This window comes from Haliotis rufescens, unplaced genomic scaffold (genome assembly GCF_023055435.1).
Source record: "Haliotis rufescens isolate VD_foot unplaced genomic scaffold, xgHalRufe1.0.p SCAF_101, whole genome shotgun sequence".
NCBI classification, from domain to species: Eukaryota; Metazoa; Mollusca; class Gastropoda; order Lepetellida; family Haliotidae; genus Haliotis; species Haliotis rufescens.
This window is the reverse complement of record NW_025963782.1, coordinates 389390-417349: the sequence shown is the minus strand read 5'-3', so window position 1 is coordinate 417349 and position 27960 is coordinate 389390. Positions and strand designations below refer to the sequence as shown.

At 41.1% G+C, this 27960-nt stretch overlaps 1 protein-coding gene across 1 annotated transcript; it reads left to right on the top strand.

Moving 5' to 3' along the window:
• Nucleotides 1–2304: 2304 nt before the first annotated feature.
• On the top strand, nt 2305–17668 carry LOC124121009 (vicilin-like seed storage protein At2g18540). Its single transcript, XM_046483950.2, has 6 exons — nt 2305–2528; nt 8670–8851; nt 11165–11410; nt 13226–13353; nt 16053–16122; nt 16880–17668. Exons 1-6 carry the CDS (start codon nt 2420–2422, stop codon nt 17054–17056), a joined length of 912 nt encoding a protein of 303 aa, XP_046339906.2. The 5' UTR covers nt 2305–2419; the 3' UTR covers nt 17057–17668.
• The last annotated feature ends 10292 nt before the right edge of the window (nt 17669–27960 follow it).

Genomic DNA, 27960 nt, shown 5'->3' with positions numbered 1-27960 from the left:
AAAACATAGTGGAATTATTTATTTAAATTGCCATTATTGGAGACTAACTGTACTTATGGCTAATATTTACGTCATGACTTTTCGTTACGATGGGGAGAAAATAACGGTAGATGGTCTTGAGCCTTTGTCCAAGGACAGCTTTGTGTTTTACAACGATGACTACTATTATCAGTGCAGTCGTTGCAAGACATGTCTGCCGGTCAAATGCAAATATATATTGTTTTTTCTACACATATATTTCTTTATCGCCTGACTGTTGTATGTTTTTTTATTTTTTTTATTTTTTTTATTTTTAGGATTAATTCAAAATCTTCAAAAGTAACAAAACCATTGCCAAGAAACAGTTCGCCCACCTGCTGACAGTGCTCATTCACAATGAGCTGAATGCGGTCACTCAAGAAAATATATACAGTGTAGCTATTAATTTGTTGTGTAATGCTTAGAGGATAATACCATCTCAATCTTCTATTCTTCAGATCTCATTGTTGTGGTACCCGTGAAGATCCGGGGTAGAACAGGTTTTCAGCAACTATGCTTGTCGTAAGAGGCGACTAACGGGATCGGGTGGTCAGGCTCGCTGACTTGGTTCATGCATGTCATCGTATCCCAATTGCGTGGATCGATGCTCGTGTTATCAATCACTGGATTGTCTGGTCGGTGCTCATGATGTCAGTCACTGGATTGTCTGGTCCGGACTCGATTATTTACAGACCGCCGTCATATAGCTGGAATATTTCTGAGTGTGGCGTTAAACAACAAACAAACATCATCGTTGTGGTGAATCGACGCTTTTGATAAAGTAGTTAAAGAGTTATAGACCTACGGGCTATGTCATAAATGTATTCGCAACATTGTCAGTGACAAAAGGGGAGTTCAGATGGTACCTAAAAGACCTGATCGCTATCAAGATCAACAACATAATTATCAAGTTAAGCTCCATCAATGTGAGTTGACTTTCGTTTCAACTTCAGAAAAAAAGCTTTAATCCTTAATTTGAATGACATGATTAAATGGAACGCGACTCTACCTCGACATATCCTCCCAATGTGTCATATCTGTCAACACATTTGTTTCAGGATTGATGCTTCGAAATAGTTTCAAAGTGGAATATATTAACTCGTTTTCACAGGGTTTCAGATATATATGCATGGTTTCGGTGAAGGATATTCGTAAAGATTTTCAGGGTTTGTACTTTTTCTTATTCGATACTACTGGTTTCTTATAATAAAACAAATTGTACCAACCCGTCAGACTGTTTAGTCTGTATGCTATTACAACTATCATTTTTTGTGAATAATTATGAACGAGTAAGTGAATGGGTGAGTTTTTAAGCCGCTTTTAGCAATATTCTAGCAATATCACGGCGGGGGACACCAGAAATGGGCTTCGCACATTGAATCCATGTCGGAAATCGAACCCGGGTCTTCGGCGTGACGAGCGAACGCTTCAACCACTAGGCTAGCCGACCGCCCCAATTATGAACGATATACGAAGTAATGTGGTCGTAGCAGGGCCCTGACTAGTCTGTCTTACAGACCCTGATACAAATATATATCAAATACAGCCCATGCAAGTCTATAATGTATGGCAAGTCTAGATCACTGCAGTATCTGAAAATGAAGAGAGTCACGGGCTCCTTTTTATTATATTTTTTTTAAGAAAACTGAACAACTGGTTTTTTTTATGTACGATATGTTCATTTCAGAGACTAGATTTTAGTCTAGGCCCTGACACTTGTTGTGTGAAACTGTTTTGAACGAGATGAACTGCAGGTTTTCATCGGGAAAACACTCACAAAATAGCAGCCATTGTTAGTTGGGCTAAAACAACGAGACCAGACTATGTGGTGAAAGATGACGATAAGGGGTCAAGGATATAGTGTACGTGCCGTTCATTAACACATTACTAATAGGGGCAATGTAAGTACAGTATATGTAACATGTGTGAGGTTTGGAAGTGACAGCCCGTCTTATTTATAGCTCATTGAAATGGGTTATTTATTCGGCAAATAATACTCCTTCCATTTTTTAATGAAACACAATCTCGGGAATCTCACGTACGGGATGTAAACATATTTCATTGTCGATTTATGTTGATATCTCCTCCAAAACATTAGAACAGTTCAGTTGGTTTCATAGATACATATATATTTTGTACTGATGAACAGCCGAACACATTCAGGCAAAAAAATATTATGTCTCGAACAAATGTCATATTGAAAATTCAGGTCTCTTTCTTTTGAGACCATCTATCATATAATTGATGCAATTAGTTCTTGTCACGAAAATAGTATCCCCAGGCCGCGTCAGAGCTCCAAGCAACCGTAAACTTCCGGTTGTCATTCATCACTGCGGAGGGGCTTTTGTGATAGTAGACACTTGTGTTTGTTAAGGCACCTACCGCCTGTGAACGGTACAAGATGTCGACAAGGATTATTAGACAAACGCGGGACCCGTTCGAAGCCCTCGAACGGATGCTAAATCGGACAACTTTAGACACTCAAAGAGTTGCACATGGCCAAATAATAGGTAAGTCAGTGGGGATCACTAATGGTTGTTTTCTACTCGGAGGTTTCATGGATATTTTATCAGTGGATCTGTTCAAGTGGCGGTTCAAACACTTTTGTACTTCGTCGCTGACCCCATGAGAGCTTGGAGTCATTTATCAGCTCTCGTGCTTGTTAGCTTTTATGTTACTGCACGCAAGTTCGTAACTGACACCTTATTTTCTTCACTTTGTGAACGCCAATTCACAAGCTCTGTATATAATTTAAGGTAATTTTGTCTTTTTTCTTTATGTCCCCTTTTAACCAGCATTTACATGTGTGAAGTATTATGATTTTATCATAAATATGCAATTGTTGGGTTGTTATTCTACATGGAATGGTTTAGATTGTTTGAAAATTAAATAACTGAGCCTTATGATTAATGGGTCCACGTGAATAACTGAACCAAATTTGACGAGAACCTAGACAAAGGTTCGTGAGTCTATTTAGGTACGAAAGAAGGTTCAATTTCATGACAGAAATTCATATCTTTAAATGAAACATCAGTTAATAACACTATTCTACAAATCTCTATCTCATAACTACATTTCTGTTCCATATTTCGATATTGCTGCAATATTCCAAAAAGCGTGAAGAGTTCCTAACATCCTCCATTTTTGTCCAAGCAGGAAGTGTACATAACTTTCTTATCATTTTTTAGGAAGGGGGAGATACTTGTTTCTTCAAATGTCTTCCTTTTTTACCTTGATATATCTCCTATGTATTTGTAACCTCCACTTGTACACCCCCAGCATGTGCACATTGTGGAGAATAGAGAACACTATTGTAGGGACCACCAGCTACACAATACGCTTTTGGCCCTTGCCGTCCTTGGCCCATCTGCACAAAGAGGTATTAGCGTCACGAAAATTGTAAGCCTATGTTAAAGTATAGGAGTCACAATAGTCGTATGGCAAAGATCGCATTATTGCCTACATATATACATGTCGGAACGAAGCAGGCACATGGGCCACTTTGTACAACGCGATATTAGATCTACGGCTGTCGTAAGTCAGTGCTAATGAATGAGTAACGACCACGTAGCACTAAGATCGTTTTGTGGAAGCACCCCTGGTGCCCTACTTTTCCGTTTTGACATGTATATGGTATGTACAGGCAGCCACACAACATAAAACCTTTGACTGATTGTGTAGGCGACAAGTGAATACCTTCACAAGAACAGGATCAACAAGCCTACTTGAAAGCTTTCAGAGATAACTTTCACCTTGTAAGCAAAGTACAAGCACCTGTTCAGAGCTCTAGCAACGTGTCATGTTAGCTTTGAAAGGCTTGACGTTATGTACACATGACTATGATGGATAAGTTTTATACACAGAAAATTAACCATCTATATTATAGTGATTGATACATATGTTATCGTTTGCCCTGGACAAAAGAACAGACTTGATATTAGAAGGCTATTGTGATGTTTAAGTTTCCTAAAAAACAATCGACCTGTAAAGATCTGGGGTAGAATAGGTCTTCAGCTACCCATGCTTGTCGTAAAAGGCAACTATTCTCGAAAGAGGCCACTAACGGGATCGGGTGGTCAGGCTTGCTGACTTGGTTGATGCATGCCATCGATCCCAATTGCTGGAATATTGCTAAAAGCGGTGTAAAACCAAACTCACTCACTCACCCCAATACAGAATACTACAACATATCTTATCAACTAATAATGTCCTGTAAGAAATAAGATATGTAGATATCAGTAGTTATAGTTTCTGCGCCAAAGATAGAAACAACGGCTCATAGATTCTTGGATTGCAGCAAGGTAAACCTTATCTGGAAATTACTTGAAAAATGGCTTTACGGTGAAATACAAACTTGAAATTAGAAAGAGACACTTCTCACATGGTGATCAGCACTCTGAAAACCTGGGTTCAATTACATGGATACAATGTGCTACGCCCATTTTCTGGTGTACCCCGCCGTGACATTGCAGGAATATTCCTGAAAGCGGCATAAAGCAATACTCACCACATACCACCCGGAAGTCAGTATTTGTCTTTCTGTAAAATGTTGATAAATGCAATAAAAATGTAAAAAAAATATACTCAAATAACACTTCTATTTTTAACATCACTAAGTGCAGTGTTTATGCGTGTGTTAATCCACTATACCGTCTACATACAGATTTCCTACGTTATCTGACAACGATCAAAGTTATTACCTACATGTCAACCAATTCATTTCCAACATGGATACAATAACGTAATCCGTGTGCGTCACAATAAGAGACAAATCGATATATCCCTAACCCTATTATTAATAAACCAGACAGTGTGTCTCCCTGAAACCGTTAACAATGGGTACAGACTACCGATGTCGTCTGACATATTGACGTTCTTGTATACGCTGATCAAAGATAATGATTTACTGGTGCAGGTCGGGTTTGATAGACGAGTTATATGTAATATCACACAATTCCCTGGATACCAGCGAAGTCTATAGAAGCCCCATTGTTACCTGGTGAAGGTCATAATTGTACACTAATCAATATATGGGCGATGATTGTCAATATAAGCCAACCAGTAATCCGTGTACAAATATATCTTGCTGGCCATAACACGACCTAATCGGCGTGACTGCTATACGAGGGGCGTTCAATAAGTTTTACACAGAACAGAACAGAACTTTATTTACGCTCAGGCCGGGATCCTCGGCATATGAGGTACAAATTTGCAAACAGTAAATACATAAGATGGCGGGATGGTTTACATGGAAGATTTTGCAGTTTTCATAATGACATTACAGAATGTACAGAGTTTCTTAATAACATTTATTTTTTTACAATTAAAAGGTTCTTTGAATTTAAACATAAGACAAGACCAAGTCGCAGAATATCTTTTGCACTTTTATTTTTCAATATAATCTCCATTCACCTCAATACACATATTCCATTTGTCCTTCATGCTTTTTTTTATAGAAATCCTCAGATTGGCCCTCTAACCACGCCTCTGTGGCAGCCTTTATGTCCTCGTCATCCTGGAAGCGTCTTCCACGTAGGGCAGATTTCATTTGCCGGAACAGGAAATGGTCACTGGGGTCTAAGTCTGGGCTGTAGGGTGGGTGATTTAACTGTTCGAATCCACATTCACATAATTCACATATGGATTTCTTTTGCTTTGCATCCCTCCTTGGTGAGGAACTATATTTCAGCGCGTTGTTCATGTTTGAGAGAATCCATGATTGTGACCGCCCTTAGATGAATGAAGCCATCACATCTAACTTATTGTTGTGTCTGGAACTTGTTTTGACACGTGTCAACCTGATGTTATGACTAGTGTCACACCTGCCACAAGTTGACATTGTTTGTGTAAACACAAATGCCCAAGTTGCAAAACTTATTGAACGCCCCTCGTATCTCTCAGTTGCTATTATTCAGTGCTTGTCGTAACTAAAATGACGGGTTTTTTTAAGACGGTCAACATGAGGAACATTTATTCACCATCCAAAACTGCCTTCCGCGGGAGATACCACGTGACATCAAGCGACAAATCCTAGGAGATATTGCTAAAATGAATTGCATCACAATGGTTTGCAAACCATTGTGACGTCACCAGTTACCATGACGTCATAATCAGATTTTCATCACTAATCTTTCTGCGACTGAAGCTGAAAGTGTACTTTTTCCTCCTAAGAAAAGGGTTATTACTGTTTATTTTGTATGATAAATAGAATCTCACCCGAGTGTCTTTTGATATCAAATAGAACAACACTCGTCGATACAAGTTTTAAACTCATCGGGAAAACTGTGAGTTTTAAACCTTTATAGTCTGGTGTTGCTATGTCAAAAGACCCTCGATGAGAGTCCTGTGCAGCAAATTAAAAATGACTTCATTATCTTTTGCGTCACTGTGTAAATTTACCCCAAGTGTGCACAACTGTTTTTAACGTTTATAACTCCATACACGCAAAAAACTAACCTATTTTGATGTCAATAAATAAGTCAACAGTAATAACTTCACAGACTGCTTAAATTATCATTTAAAGCAAACAACAACTGTTGAACCTGTAGACAACACGAAATCGGCTATTTGGGACATCGTTTAGCGCAATAATGTAGGACAAGCCCCGCCCATTCCATTATCAGCCAGTCAGAAACAGCAGTCCGTCAGTGGGGCGTGGCCTGTTTTTCTTCTGTTTGGTTAAACTGTAAAACACCACGGAATTATTTGCAATATATTTATTACTAGTTATAACTTATTTTCTTTATGTGTATCAGGAGACGGATACAGTCCTCTGATCCGCACTGTTTAAAGATAATTACAACCAAACCCTTAATTTTAACCCTTCACCAAAACGTACTTTGATTTAGTATTTCTTCAGTATCTTTTCAGTTTTTAGGATTACTGTTTTTCACCACCAGTCTTTGAAGCTTTAAATAGTTAATGTGTTTATCCATTTATGTTGGCTTGCTTATCTGTCCGACCTCTGTTTTATTTTCAGGTTCTGCTGTTCACTTTATATGAATTGAGCTATTTTCAGTTTTATTAACCCAGTTGTGTTGCTGTCATCTTTTCTTCTTGGATCACTTTTGCTTGTCTCCTCTTGACCCCCCTGTCCGAGCTGTGAGCATGTAATAAATAGAGGAGGCCAATGGGCAATCGTTTTTGTTCCTAAGGGCAATAACTCCTTTTGAAATGATATAAGCGACGGTCCAACCTGTTGCTTCCGGTCTGGTTCCCGGGTCAATGTTCGCTGCGACAACTATAGTGACATGTAGAGACGGAGTCAATCTAAAGTGTTACCCTGTTTCACCTTAATTCATAAACGGTCGTTTACAACTGAATAATACAAACTAGCACATATTGTGAAGTGATTATTTGTTTAGAATATCAACATGATTTGTTGTACCGTTGACATCACATCAGGATCTCGGCAAAATGCACGATTAGTGTCATTATAGGAATATACTTGACGTGTTCAAACAATTTCTCTTGAAATTCACAGGACAAAGGCTTCTCCTGGGTAGACGCATCAACAAGCATGATTTTGTCTGTTTGTTCAACGCCGCACATAGCAATATTCCAGCTATATGACGGCGTTCTGTAAATAATCGCGTCTAATAACATCATGAGCATCGATCCACGTAATTGGGATACGATGACATGCATCAACCAAGTCAGCAAGCCTGACCACCCGATTCCGTTAGTCGCTTCTCACGACAAGCATGGTCGCCTGTTACGGCAAGCATGGGTTGCTGAAGACCTATTCTACCCCGGATCTTCACGGGTCCGCATGGTATTGAAAAATGTCAAATGTGTGTGGCCCCATGTACGACTATGCATGAGCGTCGGACGGTCACAACTTCGACGGATGGCGAATGGTCCTTTAGTGGTTGCCCGGGCGTCAAGGAGAGCACTAAACAGCTGGATCTGACTGTGTAATCTTGCTCCATAGCTGTTGATCTTCGCTCACACTGTCGACCTTTAGTTTGTCTGGTCCAGAATCCATTACTTACATGCATCGTATTAAATAGGTAGTATTGCTGACATTGACGTAAAATCGCCCTTCATTCTGACAAACGACTGGTTATGATGTCAAGAACATACATGAGTTGGACAGTTTTAGTACTCTTGTATTCAGGATTCCAGGTGAAAATAGACCCCAGTACCAGCGATAGAAACTAACAGTTTTAGTCCACTAGTCCTTATAATGATAACATGTAGCAGAACCCTTAAAATGGCAAATAAGTAATTGTACTTATGATTCCTTAAGTAGTGGGCAGTTTGGCAAGGACTACAGGACTAGTGCCAATTTCTAACACTGAGTATCCATGCTTGTACTAGGTGACGTACTGGAACAGATTTCGTCACGATATGGCTGAAATATTGCCGATGTGACGTTAAATCTTAACTCACTGGATCAGATTGGCATTCTTCGTAGATTCGACTACTTAGTCGATTGTATGTCAATCGTAGACCGACCGCATGGGACTTTGTTCATATCATCCGTCACAAAGACACTGTATTAACATGTGCACCTAAACTAAAGATTTTCAGTTCCGTTACTGTACCCACAGTTTAACCTCACTACCCACTAACCGGCATGCACCTGTGTGTGGATACTGTAGATAGACCAAATTAGAAGCAAGATTCAAACCAAACCGCCATTTCAGAGCTTGGCGGGCGCATGCTCACAGTTCAGACGGACGACTCAAAGGAAGAGCGGGAAAAGGCTATCCAGGATGCCGTGGACGCAGCAGAAGCACGTGCAACACGAGAACTGCGTGCGGCGCTCAAGCGTATGAAGGACCAGAAGGACGCAGAGCGGAGGCGGGCTTTGCAAACTCAGAAAGAGGTCAGCAGACATGAGGAATCTTTCTCCAGTAACTTACTTGAGTTGCTGGTCTTATGGCAAATATGAACTATGTATACGCGTGTGAGTGAAATCTCATTAAAATTAGATCTTAGTTCTCGCTACCGGTAAACAAAGATATGTGGATATCCCATTACGGTTCACGTTAGAACGGGGGCGGTCGGGTAGCCTAGTAGTTAAAGCGTTCGCTCGTCACGCCGAAGACCCGGGTTCGATTCCCGACATGGACACAATGTGTGAAGCCCATTTCTGGTGTCCCCCGCCGTGATATTGCTGGAATATTGCTAAAAGCGGCGTAAAAACATACTCACTCACTCACTCTTACCAGATCAGGAAAGTGACAGTCGGAATGTGATTTCTAAACACACAACCTCGAAAAGTTTGACACAGGATATTCCGAACAACCGTTACGGGATGTCCAACTGATTCCGTAAAAATCATCGTCTGTTAGTCGTTTCATGGGGATAAAAATGAGTGAGTGAGTGAGTATGGTTTTACGCCACTTTTAGCAATATTCCAGCAATATCACGGCGGGGGACACCAGAAATGGGCTTCCTACATTGTACCCCTGTCGGGAATCGAACCCGCGGGTCTTCGGCGTGACGAGCGAACGCTTTAACCACTAGGCTACCCGACCGCTCGATAAACATTTGAAAAGGAAGAGACTTTCCATTGCCCGTGGAAAGTACTGACATACAATCTCGGCCATCTATTAGACATTCCATAATTTTGGTTTGATCTGTTTTCCAAATTTGAATCGAGCACTGTCAAAATATTTTGCAAAGGGTAGTCTGGAATGGAATTGGACAGTTTGAAACTAGCGCCGTAAAGCTCGAGAACACACCTTTATGATTATCTTTTGTCAACTTTATGTTAGTCATTTCATTGGTCGGTACAAGTTCGCGAATGGTCGTTTTAACGCGACTTCTAATGGCATGTCCTCAGATGTTTGTTTAGCCATAGCGAGAAGAGAGATCTGAGTATAATGAGATTGGTGTGAGTGAGTGTGCCTTCACGCCACTCTCAGCAATGTTCAGCATTATTACAGCTGGGGTCACCAGAAATGGGCTTCACACATGGTACCCATATGGGGAATCGGACCTACGGTACTCTCCCGGCCAACAAATATTAGACAAAACCAACATGCGAACTAACTGCTGAGCACTGCCAAACACAGCTGAGGAGTGATGTAGGCGTCCTTCAGTAACCCACTGTTGCGGCATCACCTCCGAGCTACAGTGCTGGAAAGACAAGAGTATGGCTTTACGCCGCTTTTAGCAATATTCCAGCAATGTCACTGCAGGGGACACCAGAAATGGGCTTCACACATTGTACCCATGTGGGGAATCAAACCGGGCTTTGGGCGTGACGAGCGAATGTTGTAATCACTAGGCTACCCCGCCACCCCTTCATGCATTGAAATCACTAAGTAAATACATAATACATAGATATAAATAATTGTTTTCCCATGTCAAATAACCTGTTATCTCGTTGCCTGACGAAGTTGACATATTCCCTCGTGACTGCGGTATGTGAATGATAATTTTGTCAGGTCACTCGATGACATGAATATGATTTATTTGCTTGTTGTTTAACGCTGCACTCAGCAATATTCCTGCTTTATGACGGCGGTCTGTAAATGAAAGAGTCTTGACCAGACAATTCAGTGATTAACATCATGAGCATCGATCCACACACATGGGATATGATGACATGCATGAACCAAGTCAGCGAGCCTGACCACCCGATCCCTTTTGTCGCCCTTTACGACAAGCCTGGGTCGCTGGGGGTGTGAAACAATATGGATACGTGTCCTCACACACACACACACACACACACCACACCCACACCCACACCCACACCCCTATTTACCATCCGAATAATATATGTTGGCCCAGTTGTCTAAGGCGCCGCAATTCGCTGTGTAGAGTTGCGAGTTGCGTCACTTGGGGGATGCCAGAAACCTATATGAATGTGGGTTCAAATCCTGGTTCACCCCGATCATATATGTTTCTAGTTTTGTCAGCGCCATACCCGTGCTGGTGGGTTTCACCAAGGTGGTACACGCCTGAGACCTGCATCACTTCCGGCTTACCCCCCACACATTTAGCTGACTCGCTGTGATAGAGCTGCAATACTCACTCACTCACTCACTCACTCAGAATATATTTGATCATCATTTCATAATTTCAATGATCTTGGACTTTATCGTAGAAAACGTTACATTTATATTTATTTACCTTATTAGACATTTATAGACGAACACGATTTCATGAGATGTTTCTTTTATGTAAGTACTTCGAGCGTTTGGCTCAGAGAGTATCAGAACAGAGGGACAGAGCAGAGGAGGAACGAATAAAGGAACTGACGAAGAAATTACAGAAAGAGAAGGAGGAAGCCCTCAAGCAGCAATGGGAAGACTGCGAAAGACTGAAGGAAAAAGCCATTGCTGACGCATGCACAGCGCTCAGGAAAAGCTTGAGAAATGAGTTTGCTTTGGAAAAAGAGCGGGCTGTAGCACAGGCTCTGAAGGCAGCAAGGGTAAATCCTGAGAGCTATGTATTTTCCTTTCTGTGTGTTTGTTTGCTGATACATATGTACGTATGGTATTTTTATAAATCTCGCGGACAGCCTCAGTGGTTTAGTGGATCGAGCGCCTGCCCGGAGAGCGGAAAGACGGTGATTCGATCCCAAAAGACGTTAAAAGATGGTACTTGTTGTTACTGTGCGAGCCGTTCTGTGTACGATAAAAATTTGAGAAATTTACTGTTTTTCAACGCAGATTAAATTCTCGGACAACACTTAGAAGTGTATTTTTTTTAAACCGGTTTAATATTTCCAGTTTACTTTACACCATCAAATTGGAAATTTAATATTCTCCCCCTCTGCGTAATTATATAGCCAGAGGTATATCCAGTGCCGCGTGAGCGCAATTCTCGCACAACCTTCACTTTTCCGATCTTAGGAAAATGTGCGTCAGAAAATAAACTCGGCATCCAGAGGGTTAAAAGATGGTACTTGTTGTTACCGTGCGAGCCGTTCGCCATTAGGGGATAAAACAAGGACTGGTCAGCATTCTGTGACTCCGTCAGGGTCGCGGGAGTTATCATATCCCAATTGCGTAAATTGATGCACACGATGTCAAACACTGGATTGTCTGTTCCAGACGTCATATAGCTGAAATATTGCGGCGTTAGACAACCACAATGCACTGTATCTGTGTGGAGTATCTATGTTCAACTGATGGTATCTCAGTGGGCTAGCGCTGTACAGCCAGCATTAGTCCGGACTAGTACAATCAGCCACACACACGCCTGCATACACGTCGCTACATAAATGCAATGATCTTTAACATGACAACTTTGCCCTGGATGCATTATCAACATGGTAAATGAGTGACGGAGTATGGTTTTACGCCGCTTTTAGCAATATTCCAGCCACATCACGGCGGGGACACCAGAAATGGGCTTCACTCATTGTACCCATGTCGGGAATCGAACCCGGGTCTTCGGCGGGACGAGCGAACGCTTTAACCACTAGGCTACCCGACCGCCCCCATAGTAATTGATATTGTGAGTGGTTTAACGCCGCTTTCAACATAATTTCAGTTATATTAAGGAGACTGACTGTACAAAGAGCATCTATAGATTCCGGCGTGTTACACCCCATTGATTACTTCCATGTCGTCAGTGGGTTACATTGCCTCTTAAATGTGCCGCTGATCTTGACAATAATTACGTGGAGTTTCCAATGCAGAATTGGTAACCAGCACCTAAATGTTTATGGTGAGGGTCGACTGAGATAAGTATAGGCGGTTACTAGGTAGACTGTCAGCGCACACCAACGGACCCGTGAAGATTCGGGGAAGAATAGGTCTTCAACCCATGCTTGCCGTAAAAAGGTGACTATGCTTGTCGTAAAAGGCGACTAACGGGATCGGTTGGTCAGGCTTGCTGACTTGGTTGATGCAGGTCATCGATCCCAATTACGCGGATCGATGCTCATGATATCAATCACTGGATTGTCTGGTCCAGATTCGATTATTTACAGACCGCCGTCATATAGCTGGAATATTGCTGAGTGCGGCTTTAAACAACAAACGAACAAACAAACAAGTACACCAACGGCATGATAGTTCATCATACTGCAAACCACTGATTTGCCAGGTCCAGATTTGATTTTTACAGACGCCATGATATAGCTGGAATACTGCGGACAAAACTCACTGTATCGTATATAATATTCCATCTGAATCATGACTGCATTTGTGACGTTCATTCCATCAGTACCAACATATAGAATTCCACTCGTGTATGAAGTTGTTACCTGGATCTAATACAACTGTTTGTACTTCAGGAAATGTTTAAGAAACGTGAAGAGGAAGTTATTGCCTTTACAACCAGACAGTGTGAGGAGCGCGCAAGACAGGAAGCAGAGAGAGTCGCGCGGCTTCACCAACAGGAAGTGAACAGACTTAATCAAAAGTATATTCAGTTTTTAGTCTCATGTTTCCTTCTTCGTGCAATGTGTGGGTTATATATAGAGAGAATCTCATCCGAGTGTTTTTCGAGATCAACCATATCAAGACGAGTTGCGAAAAGTTACATATAGCCAATAAACAACAAGTCTTGATACACTGGAGGTTGGAAGACACGAGGGTGAGGTTCTACAGTAAAGTACGGTTATAACGAACTCAAAGACTACTAATTTTAGTTTGTTATAACCGTAGTTCGTTATAAGCATATATACAGCATAACTACAGCAAATAGTCGAGACCAAAAAAGTAAGTTCGTTATATCCGTAAGTTCGTTATAAGCGTGTTCGTTATAACCGTAGTTTACTGTATTTATCATCCATATCAAAATTCTAGCTTTTTCTCTTTGTAAACAGTAAACTCCAGGCGGGCTATTCTCGAAATGTCGTATATTGCCACTGTCATAAACACTTTTCTTGACACTCACTCTTGTGGTCTGAAATGATACTGTAACAGCAGACCGTATTTTGTCAAATCGTTTTCGTCAACATGCCGTCTTTTGGGCTGCCATTTTACCTGTCGTAAACTCCTAAGACAGGTCCTGTCTTCATGTTTGTCGTACGTTAACGTAGCGCTACGACAGCTTCGAGAATAGACTTAGCTAAGATAGTTTTCGTTAAGCGAGCTTCGTGAAAAGACCGCCAATGTAAGTAGAAGAGGGACAGCTTCAGTGGCAGAGAGATTAATGAATAATGATGTCATTCGATTGTGATGTCATGGTAACCAATGACGTCACAGTGGTCGCGGGATCTTGTTTCATTTAGCAATGTCTCTAAGGAGATATCACAATTTTCTTCTGTGCGCCGTGCTTTATTTATTTGGTTTGAGATGGGGATGAGTAAAAGTTGTAAAGTTGTAAAGAAACTCTGAACAGAAACCTTATCTTTATCTCCCATACGTATTAATGATGTGTACAAAGGAAATGCATAAATCATTATAAAAATATTTTTTTCAACATTCCTTACTGTAAATTATTACACTACACACGTTAGTCAGGCTCAATGACCAAAGGGAGCCAAGCACTGTCGTGGGGACAGGCGGGAAACGTTGACTCTGTTTGTAGCGCGTTATGAACACTGTTGTACAGCGTGAATAATTGACGTGTCGGGCTGCAGGAGGAAACATGCAGTTGGCAAAGCGTGAGGGAGGTAACTCTCATAGAGATTTATGATTCGTGGTTATACTAGTATTCAAACCGCGAACTCACAGCATTGTTGGTTTCCATTTTAACAATATCTGCTGTCCCCCACCGATCTACCACATTATATAATAATATTACGACAATGTAACTATTACTTTGAAAAGATTAATAATTTAAAAAATAAGTTCACCGCTGTAGGCTAAGACCAGTTTTATGCCACTCCGTCCAGCCATTGTGTCACTGACATAATTGTTCGATCAATTCTAGATAATGTAACATGTGTTGCTAGCACATATGCTAACAAAAGAGTGTTTATGCCTTTCCATTAAGTTAAATTTTAAACATTTTTCACGTCTTCCGCTAGGATTGTGTCGACTCAATACCTTTTGTTCCATGAAAATAAGAACAAATGTTTCAGAAAGTCATCGTTTTGAAAACATGTTAATAATTTTGTTTTCATGATGTGTTTGTTTTCTATTTTCATATTTCATATGTAGTTAAAATAAAACGTGTCATGTTCTCATTCCAAGTTAATTAATGTTTCGTTTTTGGAAATTATCTTTGAAATTTTCCGTTGTTAGTTTTTTCATAGGAACATTGAGATCAAAAATATTATTTGACTATTCACATACGGACTCTTGTAGGCACGCATGTTTAATGTCAGAAGTTAACTATGTTATTTTTTTTTTCTCGAGAATTATCGCATACTTTTTTATGGGGATTTCTTCTATGTCTTTGTACTCATTTACTCCCCTTTCAATAATATTGATTAAGTTAGTGAGTGAGTGAGTATGGTTTTATGCCGCTTTTAGCAATATTCCAGCAACATCACGGCGGGGGACACCAGAAATGAGCTTCACACATTGTACCCATGTCGGGAATCGAACCAGGATCTTCAGCGTGACGAGCGAACGCTTTAACCACTAGGCTACCCGACCACCCCTATTGATTGAGACATAGACGTTGAGCCACGACCAGCGTGTCGCTGATATTGACAATTGCCAGTCACCCATTGCAGAATTGGTCCCTTCACCCAATTGCTCGTCGTGAGATCTAACTGAAGTGAGTATCGGCGCGGTTACCTGGCTGAGTGTTGGGCATCGTACACCCACCTCCTCTCACTGGACCCATTTTATGTTTCAGACCGCCTCCGTGGTCTAGTGGTAGAGCGTCCGCCCGGAGAGCGGAAAGTCTGGGGTTCGATACCCGACCGCGTCACACCAAAAGACGTTAAAAGATGGTACTTGTTGTAACCCTGTCTGGCGCTCGGCATTAAGGGGCTAAAACAAGGACTGGTCGGCTCGGAGTCAGTATGCTGTGTCTGAGTGGGGTATTCATGTTAAACTGCGGCATGGTATCTCAGTGAGCTAGCACTATAAATCGGCAGCAGTCCGGACTAGTACAAGCAGCCACACAAACACACACACGTACATGCTCGTCGCTATATAAGTGCAATAATCTTGGACACAACGTTAAACCCCATTTCACCTCACCATCTTATGTTTCAGGTACGACAACCTAGAGACGAAGTACCACAGGGAACTAGCACACAGGCAACGAGTCGAAGATGACTTCAGGGTATTTATAAACCAGTTATAATTAGTAGAAGTAAATATATCGTAGCACGTCGAGGTTTCATTTCAATCCGCTTGACATGAGAATACTTCTTACGGTCAACATTTCTCAATCAAGCACGAATTGTCGCCCTTAGAATGGGCTTCCAAACAGATTATTTTTTAAAACCGCAAGTTTACCTAATGTTTCAATAAGTAGGGAAATTCCTCTTTCGACAACTCTGTGATGTGACCTGTTTTCGTGAAAACAACCATTTTGTCTGTTTCAAGTTCAAATGCTAAGAAACCGTAGACAGTGGCCTCCGCAGACACATGCACGTCCGCGTTGACGAAGGAACAAATGATGTCCATGAACAAGAACTAGAACAATTAATCTGGCGTTCTGAATTCCTTCACGTACTGTTGACGATTCAGACCCGTGCAGATCCGGGGTAGAATAGGTCTTCAGCAACCAATGCTTGTCGTAAGAGGCGACAAACAGGATCGGGTGGTCAGGCTCGCTGACTTGGTTGATGCATGTCATCGATCCCAATTGCGTGGATCGATGCTCATGATGTCAGTCACTGGATTGTCTAGTCCAGACTCTATTATTTACAGACCGCCGTCATATAGCTGGAATACTGCTGAGTGCGGCGTTCAACAACAAACAAACAAAACAAAATGTGGTCGACTAAATGTAACTGTGTCCCTGTGCATGCCCAGGAGTGGTTTCTTTGGAAAAAGAGCATACGTATTTATTTTTAACTTTCCTAATTTTCCAGGCGTTGCAGGACGACTACAGGCGATTCATGGACTACACTGACGGCAAGTTTCACTCCGACTACCTCATGAGCCTGCGATATCATGGAATGTTGAAGGCACAGAAGAAAATCAGCGAGGTCACATATGAGGATCTAAGTCCGACACATGGAACTAGGAACTCGATCGTTTTCCTTTGAAATCACGCTCCATTGTATTCGGATTATCGGCCCAGTGTTATAGTCACATAAGTTCTGGTGATATTCTCAATATGTCTCCATTGGAATATCCCGCGACCGGATGTTAGGTGGCAGGTAACACATCAGCAGACGACAACACAGGGTCCATTTCCTTAAGGCTTCATTCCAAAGTGTATGTTTTGTTGACAAATGACCAATGAGACCCCATCTTTTCACAGTTGTCGCTAGCCTTCTGTAGATCAACAGCACATCCTGTCGTCTGCAAATCACTGTTACCGTCAGCAGATGGTTGACGTCTGTTGGAGCCTGACGAAGGATAATGTTGTTTGCAGTTTGACAAAGGAAGGCACAGATTGCTGTGCAGACTTGCGTCATAGCAGCGTTTGAAACTAACATTTTTAGTTCACCAGGTCTTATGACATATACCAATCCCCTTAAAAATTGGAAATTTCAACTTGTCCATATGAAAAACCAAGTGCAAGATTATTATGTTGTAGGCAGTAAATCATCTTCCCGAGGCAAGAGAGTTAACTGACTTTAAAAGTCCAGTTTCCACCCTTGCCGAACTTGGCTGGAATTCCTTGGCTCGATCGTAGCGCCACCAGTGGTTATTACGAGTTATGTCCCTTTTAAGCCTCTACTATGGACCAATCAGATTCCATCACTTGCATTTGTTTCAAACAAAACGGTGGCGCCCAGTCAAAACGATCTGATCGTTAATCAAGATCTATGTTGGGATAAAACGGGTCATACATTGCGAAGTCAATCAAATCACGCGGACACCTTTATCAAAAACATGAAAAGGTTCGGAAAATATCTGTTGACAACGTTTTGGCGGTGCAGATACTTTGCAAACACTGCAATCGACCGAAATCTGCGCGACTATGCATAGACTCGTTAGTCCAGTCAAAAGGTAACTCCATAATACCAGCCTAGTTCGGCAAGGGTGGAAACTGGACTTTTATAGTCCGTTAACTCTCTTGCCTCGGGAAGATGGCAGTAAATGGGACAGAGAGGATTTTTATATTTTGGACCCGTCCCTTTTTAAAATGCTGGATCCGCCCCTGTGCGTCCTTTGGTGTTATCAGTAACCAATGGTAGGGAGTTCGAATCTAAATCTAAGATCTACACCACTTATGGGACTCCCTCCCAAATTATGATGACTTGGGAAAATGATGTTCAAGGCAGTGTGAACACAACTCACATACTCGCACACAACACAAAGGATATTATTGTGAGCACGGTATTAGGTGCAGATTGTCGTCATCCGGGTTGGTAAAAATTGGATTTGCTTAATATTTACCAAAATATTTGATATTATGCAACATTTCATAGTGCTATGCCAAGATGAAACACATTATCAGGCTGCAAAATTTGAAAAGGAATAACGTTATAAACATAATTGCTGTAACTCCTTGTAGGCTTTTAAAAATCATATTTCACATGAGGGCCTCGTTTCTATGTTAAAGTATTGTAGTTAGGATAGCCGTAGCGGAATATAGAGGCATACGTTTGTCATATTGTGTATGTTAGACCTCAATAACCGATGTTTTAAGGATACCACTATATCATGTACAGTATTAATGAATATGGGGCGGTCGGGTAGCCTAGTGGTTAAAGCGTTCGCTCGTCACGCCGAAGACCCGGGTTCGAATCCCGACATGGGTACAATGTGTGAAGCCTATTTCTGGTGTCCCCCGCCGTGATGTTGCTGGAATATTGCTAAAAGCGGCGTAAAACCATACTCACTCACTATTAATGAATATTGTCCATAAGACGCTGTAGTCGCTTGTTCTTTCTCCGCAGTGCAATATGTTAGCACGCGTTGAAACCGCTTCGAAATCAAAATGTACATAGACTTATTCAGTGTAAGGGACTTTAGTACTACATATAGCGGCTTCTAGTGCGATCGGAACAAATGATGCTTTCGTTAGAAATTAATAATTATTCAAGTCGTATCATGTAGACAGATTACATTTCTCCCGATAGCTGTTATTGATCACCTGTCGTGTACGGTAGACTTCAGAAGATTAATGTGATGCATGTACAATGAAGCATTGGTCTGCTTCTGTTTATTCTTACACTTTGAAGACTTGACCTGTTATAATTTAAAACGCCCGAGACCTGTATCACTCCTGCTTTCCTCCCACATTAGGCTGACAATAACTGGAATACAGTAAGATGTGGCGTTAAATCCAAATCACTCATTGACTCGTTACTTCTCTTCTTCTTCCAACCCAATGCTGTTAGTTGACATACCTTTGGGGTTTGGACAAGACGAGAAGACGTGGCATGAGATTCTGAAGCTGCTAATCAAGCAAAACGAAATTCACAAAGTAGAACATCAGTTTGATGAGTTCATTTCTTCGTGATCATTGCATGAGTCACACAAGCATCTCGTAGTTCCCCTTATGTTATGATTGAACTTGAAGTTTAAGAAACGTTTTATTACTGTTGTGGTTTCAAATTTCAGTTTTGAGTTCATTTCTTGAAAACTTATGTGTTTCAAAAGAGAACAGCTTAATTTGTTTGATGTTGAATTATATTCTATTTCTAAAACTATTCACCAACTATTGTAAAGCGATCTTGGAATGGGTTGTGTTGGTTCACTTTCGAGGAAGGGTATTTTGTGCCTATATTCTTGTCAAGTAACGTTATGAGATGTTGTCATGAAGTGAACTGTATGCTTATTGTTATCAGTATTATTCATAGCTTGCAATATCTGTAGCTTCAGCTGGTATAGCGAACCATCATGTGAAAAAACAACTCCTGTTTTGCACACCACGTCCATTAAATATCTGAACATCCGATTGCCAGGAGTCGTTTTTAAGTCTGTGTTAAACATCATACACATACTCTAACATGTGCCCAAATCAGCGAAAAGCCTTTTAAAACTTGGAACATACGTGCCCAACACGGTGAAGAGCTTGTTAACACTTGAAACATATGTGCCCAACACAGTGAAGAGCTTGTGAACGCTTGAAACATATGTGCCCCAAACCTTGAGGAACCTTTAACACTTGGAACAGATGTGCCCAACACAGTGAACGCTTGTCACCTTTCGTATTTGGTGCCTTGAGGGAACAGGTATGTTGGTTCGCAGTACCAGTATGATGCTTCCTACGTTCACCTACTTTTACAGATGTTCGTACAGTAACTCTTTCAGTGATAACATCATCATCAATCCTCCTGGCTCTAAATTTGTTTCCAGGGGCGGTCGGGTAGCCTAGTGGTTAAAGCGTTCGCTCGTCACGCCGAAGACCCGGGTTCGATTCCCGACATGGGTACAATGTGTGAAGCCCATTTCTGGTGTCCCCCGCCGTGATATTGCTGGAATATTGCTAAGTGCGGCGTAAAACCAAACTCACTCACTAAATTTGTTTCCAGCTTCGGCTGCGGGCAATTGTTTTGTTTGAGACTGATTTTTTTTACAACATGATGTTAAATGAGAGGCAAACCCATGTTATACCCTCGAGTGAACGATGTTTTTACACAAACCTTAGGAAAACTAATTGAAAAAATTGCCTTTACATATTCAAGAATGGCTTCAAAATGGCAGATGGATCCTGCTTACGCAAGAGTTACCGTACGGACATTAATGTCAAAAGTATCTGATTTGATCTCCAGTTGTTTAAGTGTGTCCATACATCTTTACAGACTAATGTTTATTATGTATATAGAGGATTCATCATAAGTGTTTTTTAATATGGGTAATATCAACCGAGTCTTAGTTAATCGGTATTTGCCGAGCCTTTGGCGAGGCAAATACCGATTAACGGGACGAGGTTGATATTTCCCATATTAAAAAAACACGAGTGATGAATTCTATTTATCATTTTCACATTTTTGCTTCCAAATTAAGGAATAATTGCATTAAACATTAACATCAGCAACTTGTCGAAATCTTACGTAAAGATCGTGCGTAGTGATACATGTTTTCCATAGCCATGTAAACCAAAATAAACAATTCGCTGAGAAAAAGAGTTCCTCGGATTATTTTAAACAAAATACTTGAACAGACTTTTGCAGAATAATTGAAACTTTAATAACGGTAACAACAACGATTCTGTGTAATCTGATTATATCTCTGGTGTAACTTCACTTATAATATATAGTTTCAAATCAAACCGCTCGCTCTTCCGGTTATCTAATTTGCATATCTAATTTGCATACTTATGTCATTGGGGTATGACATACATGTTTTTATGTCATAAGCTTATGTCATGGATAAATGCTTAAGTTAAATGATAAATGTTAATATTACCTGTTAGTTATACAATGTTATCTAGCGTTGACTGGTTATAATTATGTTTCCTCCATTGATGTTTGGATTTTTCCGTTGTGTTTAATGGTATCAGGCAGCCCCTGGTGCAAGATTGTACTGACTCGTCAAGCATGTCATCTACTCAGGATACATCCCACAGTACATCAGAGTACATCTGAACAACCTGGGACATTCGGGAAAGAAGACAACTACGTTAATTATATTAAAGTTAAGCGAATCCAGTGGGGACAGTGACTTTTATTTTCTCAAATGTGACGTCAAATCACCCCTATATGTGAAGTTTGGGGAATATTTTTGTGTTAATTGTGTGTACGGATGATCATTAAGGTTTGTTTTGAACTAAAAGTAACATATTAACCCCATTTCAGTTTGGAGTTGAGCCAGTTTTGGTTTGTTTGTTGTTTGACGCCGCATTCAGCAATATTCAAGCTATATGACGGCGGTCTGTAAATAATCGAGTCTGGACTAGACAATCCAGTGATTGACATAATGAGCATCGATCCTCGCAATTGGGATACGATGACATACATCAACCAATTCAGCGAGCCTGACCACCCGATCCCGTTAGTCGCATTGTACGGCAAGCATGGGTTGCTGAAGACCTATTCTACCCCGGATCTTCACAGTATAATTGAGCCAGTACTTGGGTGGAGACAATTGTAGCGTGCAGGCTGTGGTGATGTGTTGGACATCTCGTAGGGCCGTTTAGTGATTCAGCAACGGCTCTTGTCTACGTATGACCTTGGTTATTGTTTTCAGGGAGTAACGACATGCAAGACATGGTCCAGGAATCTAGTCGTGCTTCCCATCACTTATGTCAGTGAACGCTGTCCAGGAATATATCTAGCTGTACATCACCATTGCCTTTTTACTATACTGACCTACATAAACCGAAGTAAAGGTATTTTTCTACGCATGTGTTGGATTTATTTGTAGCTAACCTGACTGGGAAAACAAATGTCTTAAAAATGCAATGAAATGTGAACAGTAAACTACCTTTATAACGAACACGCTTATAACGAACTGACCGATATAACGAACTTATTTTTTAGTCCCGGTCATTTGTTGTATATATGGTGTATATATGCTTATAACGACCTACGGTTATTACGAACTAAAACTAGTGGTCCCTTTGAGTTCGTTATAACCGTAGTTTACTGTATATGTGCAGAGAGTGGGACGCAATATGCGCTCTCTACATTGTTTCGAGATTTCAGTTCTGAACTGGATTTGACCTTTGCACTGTTACGAAAAATGCATTCCGGACCGATAAAGCCCAAATTTGGCATGCATGTGTTCTAATGATGACACGATAGTCTGTTGAACAGTTCACAATCAAAGATTCAACCGTATTGATGTAATTATTGTTTTGTTAGAAATGTCAAGTTTCGTGTAAAACAAATACATTAACAATTTCTGCTCAAGACCCACAAAGCTTTGGTAAGTGAAACTTATAAATGTGAATGACAATGGCTGTGAGTAGTTTGCAGATGGTTCGAGATGTCTTGATTCTCATTCAACTGATGTTTGGTTTTTTTCTCCAAACGTGCTAAACCTCAGCATAGCTGTCACCATACATATTTTGAAGTTAGGAACATGACTACTTTATTTTCTGTTGAAACAATATATTTTCAGAAAACATTGCCAAAACAACAGAAATCTGGAGACGCTTCTGAATGCATTGGTGATGCAATTGTGCTATTTGTACACCATTTTATGCGTGTGTGTGTGTGTGTGTGTGTGTGTGTGTGTGTTTGTTGTTTAACGCCGCACTCAGCAATATTCCAGCTACATGTATATGGCGGCGGTCTGTAAATAATCGAGTCTGAGCTTGACATCATGAGCATCGATCCACGCAATTGGGATACGATGACACGTATCAATCAAGTCAGCGGGCCTGTTAGTCGCCTCTTACAACAAGCATAGTCACCTTTCACGGCAAGTATGGGTTGCTGAAGACCTATTCTACCCCGGATCTTCACGGGTGAGCCACACATACAAACGCTGATGTATTATTCCAAAGATAATGTACCCACTCCGCATGTCAAGTGACTATGTCAGGCTGAAGGAAGGGTGCTCAAAAACCATACTCAGCTAGACGGGACTCCTGGTTTAAACTCCTAGCTGTGTAGTCATGTGTTGTCTAGAAATAGTAGTTTCAATCTAGAAGCGCATTAAGAAAATAAGCTAGATAAGGCATATTTTATGAGTTTGGTGTCACTTGGGAAATAGCTGTTATGGGGCCACTCTGTGCATGTAACTAAAAAGATTTCTCCCAGATACGTGTGGATGTTTGTCACCAATGTGGGGTTCTGACTAAGAAACAAAAGTAAAATATGTGAATTAACAAATATATTCTCACAGATAAATCTCACAGTTGTGTATGGCAACATGTTATTCATTCAGATTAAGAATAGTGTTGTTTCGTTTTGTCAATTTGTCATCCATCTTGCTTTCCTTTAGAATTAAGGCGTCCTATTATCTAAGCTTTCTCAGCTGAGACAAATCTTAGCGACTTAGGAAAAACATTAGAAGTGCCATAAACGCAACATGTTTATCTCCTAAATATAAGGATTGAAGATGTATTCGTTGACGTTCTTCGGCCGATGAAGATGATGCCTCAAGAGAACAAATTTACCATTCGCGCTTCATGGAATTTGCTCACGTGATGCCCTGCCTTCATCAGCTGATGAACATCAACAAATATAACTTTAATCCTTAAATAAGTCCACCGATGTTGAGAGTTTTCAATATTTACTTTTAATCCTTAAATAAGCCCATCGATGTTGAGAGTTTTCAAGATTTACTTTTAATCCTTAAATAAGCCCATCGATGTTGAGAGTTTTCAATATTTACTTTTAATCCTTGAATAAGCCCACCGATGTTGAGAGTTTTCAATATTTACTTTTAATCCTTAAATAAGCCCATCGATGTTGAGAGTTTTCAATATTTACTTTTAATCCTTAAATAAGCCCACCGATGTTGAGTTTTCAATATTTACTTTTAATCCTTAAATAAGCCCGTCGATGTTGAGAGTTTTCAATATTTACTTACTAAATATATCCTACTGTGGCTAATGGTGTTGCAAACGCCAGTTTTTGGAAGCGTTTTTATTATATATTTTCAGTATATGTTTCTCTCGGCTTTCAAGTTAGTTGATGGGAGCTGAAGGGATCATACATGGGAACTAATACACATGATTTATTTTTCGATTATGTCGTCATAATTAATATGCACATGAATCCAGTACATTGTGTCATTATTTCAATCTACAGTGGGACATATTTGCAATAAACTCATTACTAGGTTTGTAGGCTCTGGTTTGCACTGACACAGATGGGCACGAGCTGTACATTGGGGTTTAAAGGGCAAGTTCACACGGAAATGAACCTATTTTTCTTGTACTTTTTCCACATTAAAAGAGTTAACCTAGAAGTGTCATAGACAAAAATAAAAAAATATCACAATTAATCAACTTATTTTTCGCATTAAAACGATTTATATTTTTCACATTTACCAAGTGTTCTATTTCCACAACAAAAACACCATGGCTTATGCCCCTTGCAATATGACGTCATTGGTGCCAATTGATAAACATTATGACGTCATCATGCTTTGTTAGAGCCGCTTCACGTGGTGTAGGTACAGGTGTGTGATTCTAGCGTCTCAGATGCCAGCCAGCATGGTGTTATGCAGAGTCACCACTGCGCCGGAGTGTGTCGTAGGCCATGTTGTTTTACCGCAAACTGGTACTTGATATCTTTTGCGTTGAGAATAGACAGGGACCCAGTTGAAATGGCACCAATTACGTCATAATCTAAGGGGGATAACTCAGGCCTGTTTAGCTCGAAAAACGAAGGCCTTATAACGGCATATCATTTTCACACTATTGTGAGCTTCCTACTTTCACTGTGAAAAAAATGAGTGTATATTTTCAAACACAGATACTAATTAATTCTAAAATTGCGTTTTGTTTAGAAAAAGAAAGAAAGTGATTTTTGCGTGTACACTTCCCCTTTAAGGGGATTGTACCCACTTCTCATTCATTTTAATGTACGGCAGCCGAAGCTTCGACGCGTGCAAATTTCCAGGGGCGGTAGGGTAGCCGAGCGGTTAAAGCGTTCGCTCGTCACGACGAAGACACGAGATCGATTCCACACATAGGTACAATGTGTGAAGCCCATTTCTGATGTCTCTGCCGTCAAATTGCTAAAAGCGGCGTAAAACCATACTCACTCAACATTTCCTTGCATTAGTTCTTCACACAGGAGCGTCGAGTGAGCAGGATACAACTTTGTGGTGTCGACTATAGTGCTGCGGTTATCGTTCATTGAACTTCCACCCAAGCCACGTTCACTCGCTACATTTCAAAAGCCGATTAACTATCTTGGCGTCTGTAGCCAGACTATACCTCCCTCCTTCCTTACTGATGTTATGATCTATATTATCCCCAGTGATCCTAAGGGGGCACAGGTGGCCCAGTCGTCTAAGGCGCCGCGATTCGCTGTGCAGAGTTGCGTCCCTTGGGCACGCCAGAAACCTATGATTGTGGGTTCGAATCCCGGTTTGCCCCGTTTATGTTTCTAGGTTTGTCAGCACCAAACCCGTGCTCGTGGGTTTCACCGAAGTGGTAAACGTCTGAGACCTGCATCACTTCGGGCTTTCCTCCCACATAAAGCTGACACGCCGCGATATAACTGGAATACTGTTAAAAGCGGCGTTAAACCAAACTCACTCACTCTCTCAGTGTTCCCTCTCACACCTTTCTGTGACAAAATAACCTACATCAGCCCCTTCTTCACACTGCACCACCCAACATCGTGTAGATCATGACACTATGCCTAGGTATAACCGTCGGAAGTGTCCGTCATCTGTTCGACCCTTAACAGTGTGGACCTTGATCTAACTCAGTCGGTAACGGTCATGCTAACAATCTGAAGTTCGCGAGTACGAGTCAGACGAGTATCACAAATACGGGTGCTTGTTTTAGTGGATTGTAGTCTGTGGCAGAAGTAGGTTTCCTGGGGCGGTATTCATAAACATTCTTAGAGTGCTAAAGAGGTCTTAAGTCTGAGAAAATTCTTAGAAATACCAAAAGTTACTCTTAAATCTAAGAATTTTCTTAAGTCATATTCATAAAAACTTTTAGCACTAAGAGTACTCCTAAAGTTAAGAGTACTCAAGAGGGCTTTTAGCTACCTAAGAATGTTCTTAAGTATCCAATATGGCGGCAGCTTGGGCACCCCAGCCGCATCAGCTGAGAACTTTCAGGCCAAGGAAAAACATTTTCAGTGTGTACTCAGACACGGAACTTATCCAGCGGTTTCGTCTTAACGTCAATGGCTTCTTGTAGTTTTCTTTGTCCCCAGTTGTTGTTGTTGGTAGACAGGACTTTGGTGGCTTCCCACATGATGTAATGGTCTTGGTTCTTCAGCCATGAACCGTGACCAGGGAACTTACCTGCCAAGTGCTTGGGACTTATTGCTTTGATCTTTGTCGGTACTAATTATCTGGCTGGCTTCCATTTGCCAATTGCTATTTCCATCTTTCACCTATCAGTGGTAATTACCCGGCCTCCCGTTTGCCCATTGCCTATTACTTATCTATGATAACGTAAGTACTGGCTTCCATATACTATCGGACCGCCTCCGTGGTCTAGTGCTAGAGCGTCCGCCCGGAGAGCGGAAGGTCAGGAGTTCGATCCCCGGCCGCGTCATACCAAAAGACGTTAAAAGATGGTACTTCTTGTTACCCTGTCTGGCGCTCGGCATTAAGGGGCTAAAACAAGGACTGGTCGGCTCGGAGTTAGTATACTGTTTCTGAGTGAGGTATTCATGTTAAACTGTGGCATGGTATCTCAGTGAGCTAGCACTATAAATCGGCATCAGTCCGGACTAGTACAAGCAGCCACACAAACGTACATGCATATCACTATTTTAGTGCAATAATCTTGGACGCGACGTTAAACCCCATTTCACCTCACCTCCATACTATCAGCTCTAATTACTGTAAAGAGTTGGCCTCTATTGTCTATTTTACTAATCACCCATCAGCGCAAATCATATGTTGGCTTCCCTTGTTAGTTTCCACCTTTTGTTATCTTATTAATTTTGCTGTACTTACATGTACATATATGCTCTCTGCCTCATGGCATACATTCAACTGATGAAGGAGTAAGCATATACACCGAAACGTTGTGTTCCTCATAATAAAGAAGTTGACATCAATAAATGCACTTCCGTATGTGTATCACTTCTAAATGCCTTTCAAAGACCTGGTATGGCAGAAGTAGTCCTTCCGAGAAATTGTGGTGCTGAATTCTAAAGGCGCTCCACCGGAGATTCAAACCCAATCGTCACCTGCATTAGCCTTGTTACGGAATGACACGAGTGCATCCGCGTGTTCTCCTTGTACGTCAGGACAATCCCACGGTCTCGCTGAATGAACACTCCGATAACAACAGTCCTATGTACCAGATGCTAATACCCACGTTAGAAATTGGCACTAGTCCGAAGTCCTTGTCAAACTGCCAAAAGTTAGGATGAGGAGTGAGTTTCGTTTAACGCCGCTTGTAACAGTATTCCGGTTATATCGCGGCGTGTCAGCTTAATGTGGGAGG